The sequence below is a fragment of the Solanum tuberosum genome, unplaced genomic scaffold, assembly GCF_000226075.1.
Source record: "Solanum tuberosum cultivar DM 1-3 516 R44 unplaced genomic scaffold, SolTub_3.0 scf00249, whole genome shotgun sequence".
In the NCBI taxonomy this organism is placed as follows: Eukaryota; Viridiplantae; Streptophyta; class Magnoliopsida; order Solanales; family Solanaceae; genus Solanum; species Solanum tuberosum.
This window is the reverse complement of record NW_006239187.1, coordinates 355,667-370,178: the sequence shown is the minus strand read 5'-3', so window position 1 is coordinate 370,178 and position 14,512 is coordinate 355,667. Positions and strand designations below refer to the sequence as shown.

The 14,512-nt window shown below is 35.3% G+C and overlaps 2 protein-coding genes across 4 annotated transcripts; one reads left to right on the top strand and one right to left on the bottom strand.

The window, feature by feature from the left end:
• Positions 1–585: 585 nt before the first annotated feature.
• On the top strand, positions 586–5,417 carry LOC102600397 (7-deoxyloganetin glucosyltransferase-like). 3 transcript variants are annotated; one of them, XR_001474807.1, is made up of 4 exons: positions 586–883; positions 2,718–4,226; positions 4,364–4,679; positions 4,968–5,222. XR_001474807.1 is itself a non-coding variant. In XM_015313733.1 (4 exons), the coding sequence occupies exons 2-4, from the start codon at positions 2,735–2,737 to the stop codon at positions 5,249–5,251; spliced, it is 789 nt and encodes a 262-aa protein (XP_015169219.1). In that variant the 5' UTR covers positions 586–739; positions 2,718–2,734; the 3' UTR covers positions 5,252–5,417. The 3 variants fall into 3 exon arrangements, 2 of the variants coding, with proteins under 2 accessions (XP_015169219.1, XP_015169218.1); XM_015313733.1 differs by having other exon boundaries at positions 586–739; positions 2,718–2,923; positions 4,968–5,417; XM_015313732.1 differs by having other exon boundaries at positions 2,718–2,923; positions 4,968–5,417.
• Positions 5,418–6,016: 599 nt separating this feature from the next.
• LOC102605797 (putative UPF0481 protein At3g02645) lies at positions 6,017–11,098 on the bottom strand. The gene is made up of 2 exons (XM_015313726.1): positions 10,473–11,098; positions 6,017–7,497 (listed from the first exon to the last, which is right to left on the bottom strand). The coding sequence occupies exon 2, from the start codon at positions 7,491–7,493 to the stop codon at positions 6,144–6,146; it is 1,350 nt and encodes a 449-aa protein (XP_015169212.1). The 5' UTR covers positions 7,494–7,497; positions 10,473–11,098; the 3' UTR covers positions 6,017–6,143.
• Positions 11,099–14,512: the final 3,414 nt, after the last annotated feature.

The window sequence follows — 14,512 nt, the reverse complement described above, 5'->3', positions numbered from 1 at the left end:
AATAAAAATTCTTATTTTATTATAATTATTTTTATTGTTATCTAAATAAAAATTAATGATGGATTTACTATGATCTTATATACTGGAGTTACGATAATATATTATTCGTTAAAGGAGTATATAAAGTTATTCTATTTTAATCGATAAAATGAGATTAAGAAGAAAAACGTATTTCCTAGGGGTGTCAAAAGAACATGAAAAACCGACCGAACCGACCAAACCAAACCTAACCGAACCGAACTGATTTATGTAATTTTTAAAATAAAATCATGAACTTTTATTTAAGTGTATAACCGTCCAGAACAATTGTGATGGTCTTTTTAATTTATGAAAAAACTGAAAAACTCCCTAACCAAATCGGGTCAGCGAAGGAAATAGGTTAAATGGGTGGATTTTAAAAGAATTGGGTATTTAAAATTGGGGGTGGGTTATTTGATTCATAAGATGACATGTATCCCTTTGTTAAAATTAGGGATATATATGTGCAAGTATGATGGTAGGGATATATTTGAACCGAAAGTATAACGAAGGGTATATTTAAACTATTGCTATACTACATGCCTATATTTGACCCTTGGCCGAAATCCCAAATTAAAACTGAATTGGTACTATTTCTCATCTTCTCGTTGGTCATCTAAAGCTTCACAACACTGAAAGAGAAAAAGATTATGGGGTTCAAGAAGTGAGAATCTTAATCACCCCCAAAATGAAATTAACCCTTTAAAGATCCATGGTCCAGGTATTGTTGAGCAACAATCTTTATTTGGGTCAAGAAATTATGGGTCATTCTGAAACTGAAGAGACCATTTCCTCAGTGGATTTACATGGATGGCTCTAAGCTCACCTTCTTGTACACACATTGATGGGGTGAAAAAGCTAAAAGGTACTATTTTTCTTAGCCCCCTTCAATACCCTTTTGCATTTAACTAGTGTTACAGCAATTAGTAAACTAGTTGAGGTTGATTATATATTGATTCTGCTCATTTTGGACTTGTTTCATCATAAAGGCTTCACCTTTGCTTAGACTTGTGGGTGGCTATGGTGAGCTGGGGTATCTTGCTCTGCTTTGTACTCCTATGTATTTTTTGCTTTGAAAATAATTAGTTACTGGGTGGCATGGGTTGGCCTAGTAGTCAATGAAGGGGTTGAGCACTATGAGGTCTCTGGTTCAAATCCCAGTGAAGACAAAACACTAGGTGATTTCTTCCAATCTGTTCTAGCCTTGGTGGTAGAGGGTACGCGGAGGGGTAGAGGTAGGCCCAAGAAGTATTGGGAGGAGGTGATTAGACAAGACTTGGATATGCTTCACTTTACCGAGGACATGACTCTAGATAGGAAGGAGTGGAGGTCTCGTATTAAGGTTGTAGGTTAGTAGGGCTAGCGTGTTGTCTTCCCTTGCAAGGGTATGGGTTGTTAGCATTTGGAGTAGACATAGCCTTATGTTGTTTACTGCGTTTCACGCATCGCATTACTTTCTTGTTGTTACTGTCTCATTTGTTGATTATACGCTATCGTTTGTATTGGCTGTTATGTTTTATTTATATCTCTCCTGTCACTTAGATTTGTTGTTCTTGAGCTGAGGGTCTCCCGGAAACAGCCTCTCTACCTCCACGAGGTAGTGGCAAGGTCTGCGTACAATTTACCCTCCCCAGACCCCACCTAGTGGGATCTCACTGGGCATGTTGTTGTTGTTGTTGTTCTAGCCTTGGTGGACCAAGTTACCGAAAGCAACATAGTTGCTGGTGGGAGGTGGTAGGTATCCCGTGTAAATAGTTGAGGTGCGTGCAAGCTGGTCCGAACACCACGTTTATCCCAAAAAAAAGAATTAGTTAGTGGGTGTGATAAACTTTGAAGGTCTTGTAGTTGAAATGATATAGTAATTCTTTATTGAGAGTGTATTGACAAGTTCCTGATTGCCTTGGAATTCTCATTTGACATTTGTTTTTCATTACCCTTTTACATTTAACCAGCGTTACAAATATTATTGAACTAGTTGAGGTCGATTATATATTGATTCTGCTCATTTGGACTCGTTCATCATTAAGGCTTCACCTTTATTTAGACTTGTGGCTGGCTATGGTGAGTTGGGGTATCTTGCTCTGTGTCAGACTCTATACATTTTGCTTCTAAAAGTATTAGTTAGTGGGTGTGTCGGTGTGATAAACTTTGAAGGTCTAGTTGTTGAAACGATATAGTAATTCTTTCTTGAGAAGTTCTTGGTTGCTTTGAAATCTCATTTGACATTTGTTTTTCATTACCCTTTTACATTTAACCAGCGTTACAAATATTATTGAACTAGTTGAGGTCGATTATATATTGATTCTGCTCATTTGGACTCGTTCATCATTAAGGCTTCACCTTTATTTAGACTTGTGGCTGGCTATGGTGAGTTGGGGTATCTTGTTTCATCATAATCAACTAGTTTTATGTGGGTCGTTCTCCCCTTCAATTTGGACTTGGGGGTGGCTATGTGAGTTCTTGCTTTGTGGTGTATTCTATGTATTTTGCTTCTAAAAGAATTAATTAGTGAGTGTGAAAACTTTGAAGGTCCAGCTGGCAAATTAGATAATCCTTTCTTGATAGTTAGTTGGAAGTGTGAACAAGTTCTTTTTTTTTTTAAACCGTGATATTAGTTAAGAAATAGTGTTCTTTTCACTGTACTGGAGTACATTTTAACTTGAATTCCCATGCTAATATTTTGGCTTATGTCACTGAAGGACTCAGATATAGGAATATGTCATCTCAAATTGTGGGAAAGTTCAGTCAAAATAATCAAGATATCTCACAAGAGTTCCAGCTTCCATCCGCATATGAATCTGCCATGGAAGCTCTTTCGACTCTCATTACTCAGAAAAAAAGAAATGGCACATCAGCCATTAGTGGTCCAAACCAGAAATTGGACAGAATGTTAAGGTACATTAAGGTAGTGCCATTTCTAGCTGAGACTGTTTCTCCTTTATACTTGCATCAAAGTGCATCTTGCTGGTATTGGTCTTGCCTTTTTGTTTATGTCACAAACTTATTGAAATAACGAAATTAGTGTTGTTTGTCTTTAAAATATCTGCTATTTGTCTTCAGCCGAAGAGTCCATAAATGCGCACAAAAGGTGTTTACCATATTGTTCCTAGCTGCTTCTTTCTTCTGTACTTCCCAACTTCGAAAAGTCTTAATTAGTGATTTTGGCATTGCTTGCCAGCTGCACTCCGAGAACGATCGAGGAATAAGCATCAGGACTGCCATGTCTTGCTGCAATTTATAAATAAGTTGTTTGGGGGACTTGGAGCACATTCACACGTGTAGGATCTGTTGCAAAGGAAGTAATCTTTGTGTATAGACATGTTTACTGCATAGCGAACCATCTAAAGAAGGTTGATTTATGGGGTGGGGTTTTTTGTCTTCGGAATCATTTTAGGCCTCTGTATTACTCCCTCCTCTGCTTTAATAAACATTTATAACAAAATGCACTTTAAACTTCCCTTCATTCTTCATTTTCTTGTACAAGGTGTTGCCTCAGAAGATGTAGTTTCTTATTCTCACACCTTTAGAAGAAGCAGTGACACTCTTAATCTTCCACTCCTTAAGATGTCTTGTGATGCTAATTTGCCACCCATTTTCATCTCTGCTATCTGCAGTTATGGCATCTTTTTTCAATTCCAAGTATGCAAATCTGGAATTTATTCTTTGAGAGCGCAGTGCGCTCTATCCACAGTTCTTAGCATAGTCTTATCTTGCTTTCCGTTGCTCCCTTAGGCCTTACTATACAAATGATACCCAGTCATCTATACAAATTAGAACCTTATAGGTGCACCAAAAGGAAATGAGGGGAAAATGACTATTCTTCAAGATACGATAAGCATATGAAAAAGTAGAATTATTATGTAAAGACATGGTCCTGGGGCCTAACTCAACCTCATAAGCTAGCTCACGACGGAGGATTGCCCAAGTTCATATAAGCTGACTACGTGTTCATTCTCAACCTCTAACCCACTCTAACAATGTACAAAAGCAAATTTCAAACAAGGCCTGATTATTGCTTATTCAACCACAATCAAAATACAATTTAAGAAGATACAAGAGCTCAAGAAAAAAGCAGAATGAAATGCTGATAGAGGTACACAGTCTGTCCATTTCTAACTCTGAATGCCTGCGAGGACAGTCTGAATTACTGTCGTACTTACCGTGAAAGTAACAGCAAGGAACACAATGAAATTCCAGGGATCATTAAGGTAACTTTGCTTAAACTCATCATAGGCAAATGCCTAGATGAAACGAACTAACTAATCTTTGTGATAACTTTTTCAACTTCAAAAACTCTTTTTTCTAAGTTTCAACCCAAGACCCTGACTTTGTGAAATGCTTCCAGGATTTCCAATTTGAAACTATCCCGGAAGGATTGCCACCATCAGATCGCAATTCAACTCAAGATCCTGTTTCGTTATGTCACTCGCTTAGGAAGAACTGCTTGACTCCTTTTCGTAATTTACTATCAAAGTTTATTTCATCACCCGCCGTTCCACCAATTTCTTGTGTAATATCAGATGGGGTGATGAGCTTCGCCATTAAGGCTGCACAAGAATTTGGCATTCTTGATGTCCAATTTTGGACAGCCTCAGCTTGTGGTTTTATGGGATACCTTCAATTTGATGAACTAAGAAGAAGAGGGATTATCCCGTTTAAAGGTTCGTCCTTAGAGCTCAACGTCATACTCCCTCCATTTCAATTTGTTTGTTTTATTTTTCTTTTTAGTCAGTTTTTTAAAAAAAATGTCTCTTTCTCAACTCTTTGATTCCAACTTTCCACGTGACATATTTAAGACCATAAGATTCAAAAGTTCTATTTACTTTGTTCAACTCTGTGAACAAACAAATTGAAACAGATGTAGATAGAACTTATGGGTAATAAGTTCATTTGAACTCAATATTTTCGATATGAAACTATATATATGTGAAAAGCTATTTGTGGAACAGATGACAGTTTCATGGAGGATGGTACACTGGATACAATTATCGATGGGATTCCAGGAATGAGAAACATTAGGTTGAAGGATTTGCAAAGCTGTATCAGGACTACTGATCCACATGATATTCTGTTAAACTATTTAAGTGATGAAGCACAAAATTGCTTGAAATCTTCTGCAATAATTATCAACACATTCACTGAACTAGAACGTGAAGTCTATCTCCAAATGCCTACTCAATTAATAATGATGGATCTTTCATGCATGTTGGAAAAAGTAAGTCATAGACTTTAGGTTTTTAATCTTCTGTCTGCTGTAAAGTTCTCATCATATTTTTGAGACAAGCAAAATGAAATGGCACATACAAAGCATGACTGCTCTGTTAGCTGTTTTAGATCAAAACATGGCTATAAGTTATATGAGCATGTTATCACAAGAGGCTGTGCTGCTTTTCAACAAATCCATTCTAAGAAGTTTTCACAAATTCAATTCCATGAGTTTTCATCAAGTGAACTCATTTAACATTTCCATATTCTACTATTGTAATAAGTACACAATCAAGATACAACGAATACATGAAAAAATACAATTACATACAAATATGCAGCCGAAGAAGGCCTTGTTATTGTTTTATTCAAATACAACCACAATCAAGATACAACGAATACATGAAAAAGTACAATTACATACAAATATGCAGCCGAGCAAGGCCTTATTTTTGTTTTATTCAAATACAACCACAATCAAAATACAACAAATACGTGAAAAAGTACAATTGCATACAAATATGCAGCCAAGCAAGGCCTTATTATTGTTTTATTCAAATACAACCACAATCAAAATACAACAAATACGTGAAAAAGTACAATTGCATACAAATATGCAGCCAAGCAAGGCCTTATTATTGTTTTATTCAAATACAACCACAATCAAAATACAACAAATACGTGAAAAAGTACAATTGCATACAAATATGCAGCCAAGCAAGGCCTTATTATTGTTTTATTCAAATACAACCACAATCAAAATACAACGAATTCATGAAAAAGTACAATTACATACAAATATGCAGCCGAACAAGGCCTTGTTATTGATTTATTCAAATACAACCACAATCACAATACAACTCATGAAGATACAAGAGCTCAAGAAAAATGCAGAATGAAATACTGATAGGGGTACTCAGTCAGTCTTTTTTGTATGTCTGAATGCCTGTGAAGACGGTCTGAATTACAGTCATACTAACCGTGAAAATAACAGCAAGGAACACAAGGAAACTCCATGGACCACTAAAGTACCTTTGCTTAAATTCAGCATAACCAACTCGTAGAGGGAGAAGATTTTTACTTTTGAAGTAAGTAGAAATCTGTTGTTTGACATCCTTAAAACCTTGAGGATTGGGATCATGATGTGCAACTATATCTTTAAAGAAGTTAACCACTTGTTCATCGCTAAATTTGAGGTTGATCTGGATTACTTCCCTGGCTCGCAGCTCCTTAACATCTTCCTCTCCATTAATTAACATACTCATGAAATTCAAGTAAGATGAGAATCCAAAGGATGTATATTCTAAGCTGCACGAAGATTCATACGCAACTAGATTATATAAAAGGGTCATATTCAATTCGTCGATAATTAGTTGTGGAAGGAATAACTTCCCCGATAACATAGATGATTTAAAATGGATGACTTTGTCATTCTGCGATATCGCACAGCTGCAACGAATACCTACTTTCTTCAACTCTGTGACTGAGAAAGGTGGACCATCTTCTTCTTTTTTGTTGTCATCTTCTTCTTCTTCTTCGACATCAATGTTAAATAAAACATTGATCCACAAGTTTCTATAATATTGAAGAAGATGTACAGAATCTGGGGCCCGATGTGGATGAAGAAAGGAAAATTTGTAGATGTAGATATAATTATCAACTATAGGAGGAGTTGGAACCCGGAAAAGAGACTCTTCACATTTGAATGCGCGTACTAACGCGCTTAGAACCTGGAGAGGAAATTGATTTTCAAGCAATATAATGTCACGCCACACCAAATCTCTATTACGTTTCTTCAACCAGCTCCTCTTGCCAGTACTAGTGATGAAGTAAATAATAAAGCAGGCATCGCGGAACATCATCTGACACCACTCACTGTCTGAAATTGTATCCCTACGAGACATGTCATAAAGATCTCGAGCACTGAGCAAGTCATGTTCAACACTTTTATACACTTTTTCAAGGGATGCCAGCTCCTCGTCTGATGAGCAATCCTGGTTCAAGGATTCAAGTAACAATTCCCTCACTGCTTTCCGCTTGAAATTCTCCATGGGTTCAACATGAGGTTTTCCATAGTGGAATGGACCAAGGGAAACCACACGGGGCTCGTAGTACTTGTGATAATCTTCCTTACTAGTACTCTCGGCAAGTTTATGTGGAATACCAAAATGTATTTTCTGTGTCGACTCTTCATGTGGTGTTGCACCTAACGTCGACACAGGTATATCAATGATACAATGTAACCAGTTAGTCTCTGAGGATGATATCATCAGCCTGAGCAATTTACATCCAAAGAGACCATAACATCAGTTACGTTGGACCATATATACAGCAAATGAATATAATTAAGAATATTATATAAACTTGCACTTCAATAAGTTTCAAAAGCTACAAGTTTTTATAGCATTACGTCTGCTATCTTTTGCTTTAAGAGTGTGCTTGGTATGCAGGAAAATATATTTTCCATTGAAAATGTTTTCTATGGATTTTAACTTATTTTTTCATGTTTGGCTGATGAGTAGAAAATAATCTTTCGGTAAATAATTTCTGATCCAAAAATCAACCCCGATAATTAATCTAGGACCTAACCTCGACACCCAAACTAAGACAAGACTTCAATGACAGTTGCAAAATCCGACCCTGAGATTTGGCCCAGCACCTGACCCAGGCTTTCATCTCAGGACCTGATCCAAGAACTTTTTATTCAAAAAAATTTTTAAAAAAAATTAAAATTGACCGGGAGGGAGGAGGGGGGAAGGGGATAAGGATAGGGGTGGCATAAAAAATAATTTTTTTAAAATTTGAATATTCTTCAAAAACAATTTTTTTTAAAAAAATTAAAATTTGACGGGTGGCCTGGGGGAGGGGTGGGGTGGCGTAAGAAATATAATTTTTTAAATTTGAAATATATTTTTTCTTAATTTTTTTTTGACGGGGATGGCCTGAGTGGGGGTGGGGGGTAGGGATAGGGGTGGTGTAAAAATGAAAAAAATTTAAATTTTACATTTGAAATATTTTTCAAATCTATTTTTCAAGGAAAAAAAAATTGACGAGGTTGGCCTTGTTTGGGGGGGAAGGGGGGGGGGGGGAGTGGCGTAAAGATTAAAAAAAAATGGACTTATTTTTCAAAAGCAATTTTTTTGGGAGTGCTTTACGAAAAAATAAATATAAGACTTATTTTTGAAAAATCAATTTAACTTTTTAAGAAAATCGATTTTCAAGAATTGCCACATAATTTTTTAAGAAAAATCAAGAAAATTTATAATTTTCAAAAGACTTGAACAAAAAAATCAGTATGAAAATATCAAAAGAGTTCGGGGTTCAATTTACACTTCAAGATAGTGTTAAACACTTGAAATATCCACTAACACGTGATTAACCTACTACTTGACTAGAAGTTTGACTGACTTTTGAGAGAAATACTTAAAGTAAATAAAAATATTCAAAAACTATTTGAAAAGAAACTAACTTATAGGTATTTGAAGTAATATGAAAAGAGAGCAAAGTTTATCAAAATGACTAAGTAAAAAAAATAAGAAAAAGGTTGATTAAATAAAATCATTCACATGTAATAAATTAAAATAGCCAAAATGGTTCATCCTTAAGCGGATTTAATTAAATTTAAACCGCACAAATAAAGTTAGCTAAACAAGAAATAATCAAATACAATAATACAGGGAGAAGAAAATTAGAAACTTGGCCTGCCCAAATTTCAAACTATTAGGCTGGCAGGCCCAAATTTGTTTCCTCCTGTCCTAATACTAAGTAACTCAGTCTTTTCAGACTATTTGATGCATTTCGTTTTGGGAATGGCCCATTCTTCCACCTGTCCTAAATACTAACAAGGTACATCATTTGGGCCTTTTTAAGCCCATTTTCGTCCATGTATCACATTGTACACATCAGTGTATATCGGCACATATACAGCCCACTTTTCGGCCGCCGAGACCTGTAAATTTGCTTCCCTTTCACCCTTGAACACTCATGGCTGACTCGATACTCGAAAATTCTAGGAGATGATGAAAAGAGTCCAATTTGGACTCCGCGAAGTATCACATGTAGAGAAAGTGAAAGGAAAGATTTAACATGAGTAATTCAAGGTTGTCGTGAAGCAAATTGACCAATAAAGAGGCAGTGAGCAGACATGGATTCATCTAATTTTAAAACATGCGGCAACAATACAAAACACATAGAAAGATATGAATTAATTGAACAACTACTACCACATAGGAGAAAATTTAATGAAGCTAACATGTTAATTACAAAATACATCTTCTATCCCAGTTGAATTCCAAACAAATTTGTGATCTTCACATTCAACACAACATGAACTAGCCAATATGCAATGTTATCACAAATGGATACATAGTTACTGCATGATAAGTTGAGGAAAACAACCTAACTTACTCAAAATAAACATTTGTGTAATTAACTGAAAATTTCAATGAAGCTCATACCAGAACTCTTGAAAGTAGATTAAATAACCATCTAAGACTTTAAGGCAAAAAAAATGGAGCATAGCATTGGAAAAAGAATTCATTCAACCAGTGTTATATTCTAGGTGTTTTGATGATCCTCACAAATGCAGGGATCCGGTCCCTGGTAGAGTGCTCTCGTCCTGTTTTAAAATGGGGTACAGCTGCAAAGCTGTCTTGTCAGGTTGGTTGGTGAAAAGTACAGCGTACTTCACCAATAGAAAGGGCGGACGAGGTTGCTTGTTTCAGTGGTCCTTTGATCACTAGTGGACGCATACATTCCAACAACCAGCACAAATAAATTATAATGCAAGGACACTATTTATATAATTGAGATTTCTCATTTATTCATGACACAAAGCACAAACCACTTTCTGAAAATAACCATCAGAGAAAACGAGGTCCAATTCTAAGGCAGCAATAATAACCCAAGAACAAGATAAGATTTAACTAGTAAATAAGGACAAATTGTTGAATCGGGTATAACTATGGTCGAACAAAGGTTATGCCAAGACAACAATTTATAACTTCTAAGCATAAGGTTAATATTTTCATGACTCAAACTAGTAAGAAGTCAACTCTTTTAAAGTAGAAAATCAAGAATTGAAGCCTAAGCATAGCAATAGTCGGGCTTGAATAGTAAATAGAAACGAAAATATAAGTCTTAGCACAAAAATTAACTATGTAGTTAAGTTACAAACAGTAAACGAAAATACAAACAAAATCATAAACAAACACATATTTGATGCATACTACTGGAATGAAACATATTACCTTCTTCGGAACTGAACTGAGACGAGAACGAGCTAAGCTACACCATGACTAAACTTTGCAACAAACCAAAACGACTCGAGACAGCGCACTCTCTCTTTGGCTATCAGAAACGTGTATTTTGAATGAAAATTTTACAAATCAAGTTCGTTTCTTCCAGACCTCTAATTTTTCTGCCTCCCAAGAATTTATCTCGACAACAGGGTATATATAGGGGGGGAATGGGAATTGAAAAAGGGGAAACGGATGAGGCTGGGAAGAATTTTGAAATTCGAAATTCGAATTCCTTTCAATAGATAAGGTTTGAGAAGCTGTCAAATAGTATCAATTCTCAACTCAAGGCATCCGTTGATTTCTGAGTAAAGGACAAAGGATCAACACGATTTTCACACCTGTAAATTCGAGAATGCGAAGGATAAGGTAGAGATAAGAGGAGGACGCGCGATGGGTTTTTTTCCGGGTATGGTTTGCTGGGTTTGCAGCGCGAGAGAGAAGAGGAAGAAGTATACTGTCTTTCTTCTTGTTGTATTGGATATTTTTGTGAAGAGAATTGTCTGTTTTGTAATTGTTGTTGGGATGAGAATTGGAATTTGAGAACGTAAAATTGGAGGTAAGGATTGGCTAAAATTGCAACTAAGGCCTTAGCCAAATTGATCACTTTCAGTAAACTCCAGTAATAATAAAATAAAGATGAATTAGTATATGATTAATTAGTGAGTTTCTTAATCTTAACAAAATAAAATAATTAAATTAAATATAAACTATTAATTCATTCAACAAATATAAACTATAATTTGGAAAATATTTAAGCTAATCAAACATGAAAAATTGAAAAACATTTCTAGAAAATGTTATCCTCCATACCAAACACACCCTAACACTGCCTTTATTCTCAACTCAACACACTAACAAAGACAGATTCTAGTCTTCCTGACAATTAATATCATTTTAAAGTTCTGGATTTAAAATTAAAATCATCCTTAAAATAGCAAATTTGAATGTCAATTGTGAGTCCTTTTATATATATATATATATATAACTGTGGTGTCAAGACAGCCACCTCAACTATATCTACGCTAAGTTGCTCGAACTTGGGTGTCCAATACGGGTGCGGATCTAAATGTCAGATCCTTAAACGTCAAGCATACAACAACAACAACAACATATTACGTACTCAATGTAATCTCATTGGTGGAATTTGAGGAGGATAGAGTGTACACCGACCTTACCCCTACTTCATGTAGGCAGAGAGATTGTTTCCGAAAGACAATTAAATGTGAAGCATATAATATTAAGGGAAAATGGTCTGATATACCCCTCAACTTTGTCATTTAGAGTTGATATACCCTTCGTATTGAAATTGGCTCATATATATGCTTTACTTGTATACAAATGACTCACATATACCCTTTTGCTCTAACAGAAGTGAAAAAATTCATTTTAATTTAATTTTTAATTGTTTTTTTGAAAAAATAAATCATACGGCATATATTTGATCCTCCTCTCACATTTTATTTTTTTTACTTTTTTATTTCAACAACTAATTTAAATTTATTATTTTGATGGTCAAATTTATTTGTGTTTCACTAATTTTCTTGTAAAATTTATTATAGATGCCCCATTATTTTATTTTATTTATACAAATACAAAAACTAAATAACAATATAACCGCAAAAAAAATAGTTTTAAATTTTTTCTTTACACTAGAAACGAAACGAAAGAAAAAAAAAGTATAAGAAACTCGAATAATGATGCCTATTCATGTACAGTTGATTCTCGAACAATAAGAGCTAAGACTAATGCCCCGCCTTTTCTCAAGAAGTCAAAAAATAATATTTGTATTAAAAATATTGAAATATACCTTGAACTTATGATATATATTTTTGTATTAAAAATATTGAAACATACCTTGAACTTATGATATAAATATATATATATACTAGATGGGCAAGGCCCGCGCTCAGCACAGGCCCAATAGTTTATACTTTCAGTGATGGCCAACTTTTGGATGCTTTGCATAGTCATTTGATCACGAAGGATAGTATGGAAGAACTAATTCACATCCACTAATTGAAGAGAATGTTCAGAAACATATTTGTTAATGATACACCATTACATACATATTCATAGATATATCCAAATATAAAATCTTCAACTTAAAGCTTGATATTTATTTTCTTTTGTGGTCAAGAACTTTTAAGAATGACACCCTTGGAACTTCTTCTAGAGAAAGATCACCTTGGAAAGATTCAAAACAGCCTTCAAACACAAAAAAATATATAATTAAATGTTTGAGAAACCTCAAAAGACAAAGCGAAACACAATGAAGACTCCAAGTTGGAACTCAAAACATATGTTTAGCACATGTGACAACAAATAACTTAAAAAGACTCCAACTTTTATAATTACCATTTCAATCTCTCAAGTATTGTCCGCAATCAACCTCCACCAAATCATGCCCATCATAAATATATACTTCACATGTTTCAACAAAGATAAATGATTAGGACTACTTCTAATTTATAGCCCCTGTTCATAAAGTCCTCATTTCCTTTTCTCCTCTTTCTTCATTTCAGACTCTAGAAAACAAAACAAAACAAATGGAGAGAGTTAAATGTCACTCTCATCCACAAATCTAAATGACAGAGCTTTCAAAAATAAAATACTGGTTCAGAAGAAACTATTATCTACTCAGATCAGTAGCGTAACCACATATATATTAGAAAATGGAAGATAAAACTTGAGAAGAAAGTTTTCTTGTTGTTTTCATTTGTACATTACTCCTATTTATACATCTCTATGTAGATAATGAATAAAAATAAAAGAAAAGTAGTATTTACACTTGTCCTATTATTACTAGTCTAGGAATAACAATTTGTACTAGGTATATTCTTTTGTGTGCTGATCATGAGCATTGCTACAGCTGGAAATAGGGACAGCTGGACGGTGAAGATTGTGCCCAGTACATCTTTGATCAATGGTCCTCGGTGTTCCATGTGTTTGTGCAAGATGGTTATCAAACAATTGATTTTGGGACAACATCTTCGACTTCTCCGAAGCTTCTCTTTTCTCTAGAATTTCTTTCTTCTTTTTCATTCATTCTTCCAAATTTTTGTGTTGATTAGCTTGTACTCCAATATCCCCCCTCAAGTTGGAGGGGAGTGTAACAACACCCAACTTGTCGAATGCAAAGCGGTGAGGAATCCATGATAAGGGTTTTTGTAAAGAAATCAGCAAGTTGAGAAGTTGAAGGGACGAAGGTGAGAGAGATCAAACCAGCAAGAAATTGTTGTCTGAAGAAGTGACAATCCAAATCTACGTGCTTAGTGCGCTCATGAAAGACTAGGTTGCGAGCAATATGAAGGGCCGCTTGGTTGTCGGAGTGAACAGGAACCGGTAACATTGGCAAAACAGAGAGATCCGTAAGGAGACGAATTAACCAGGTTATTTCAGCAGTGACTCGTCTCATGGTTGAGACCACTGTTGCAAATAAAACTGGAAATGGAAATCAGATCGATATCAGTCATCCTTTTTATCTTCACTCTTCAGATTCACCAGGGATGAGCCTAGTGAACTTCATCTTTGATGGAAGGGGTTTCCAGGGATGGAGGAGGACCATTCTCATAGCTCTCTCAGCCAAAAATAAGTTAAGTTTCGTAGATGGTACCTGCAAAATTCCAGATCTGGATTCATCAGAATATCAACCATGGAGTAGATGCAATGACATGGTTATGTAACGACCCTAAAAACGAACTAGTGAAACTAGAGCCTCACATGTGAGTTTGGAGTGTTGTTTAAGGACTTAAGGGGTTGATTAGCTAGTTGATTAATCACCTTTATAAGCTAGCAAGACCTTAAGCTAGGTCATGAAATCATTTAGAACCGAGACCCTCAAAACAGTCCCCTAAAAACAGTTTTTAGTTTTAAGTTAGGAGTGAGGGTCAACTTTAAATGGTCATATCTTTTAGCTCAAAATGAATTAGGTCGACCATTACCTATCCAATTAAAGGTATCTGAGTCCTCTTTCCAACGCCACCGAGTTT

Coding starts and splice junctions, on each gene's coding strand:
- LOC102600397 (XM_015313732.1), top strand. CDS start 829: ATGGCTCTAAGCTCACCTTCTTGTACACACATTGATGGGGTGAAAAAG. Junction 2,924..4,363: donor GAATGTTAAGGTACATTAAG/GTAGTGCCATTT, acceptor AAATGCTTCCAG/GATTTCCAATTTGAAACTAT. Junction 4,680..4,967: donor AGGGATTATCCCGTTTAAAG/GTTCGTCCTTAG, acceptor TTTGTGGAACAG/ATGACAGTTTCATGGAGGAT.
- LOC102605797 (XM_015313726.1), bottom strand. CDS start 7,493: ATGATATCATCCTCAGAGACTAACTGGTTACATTGTATCATTGATATA.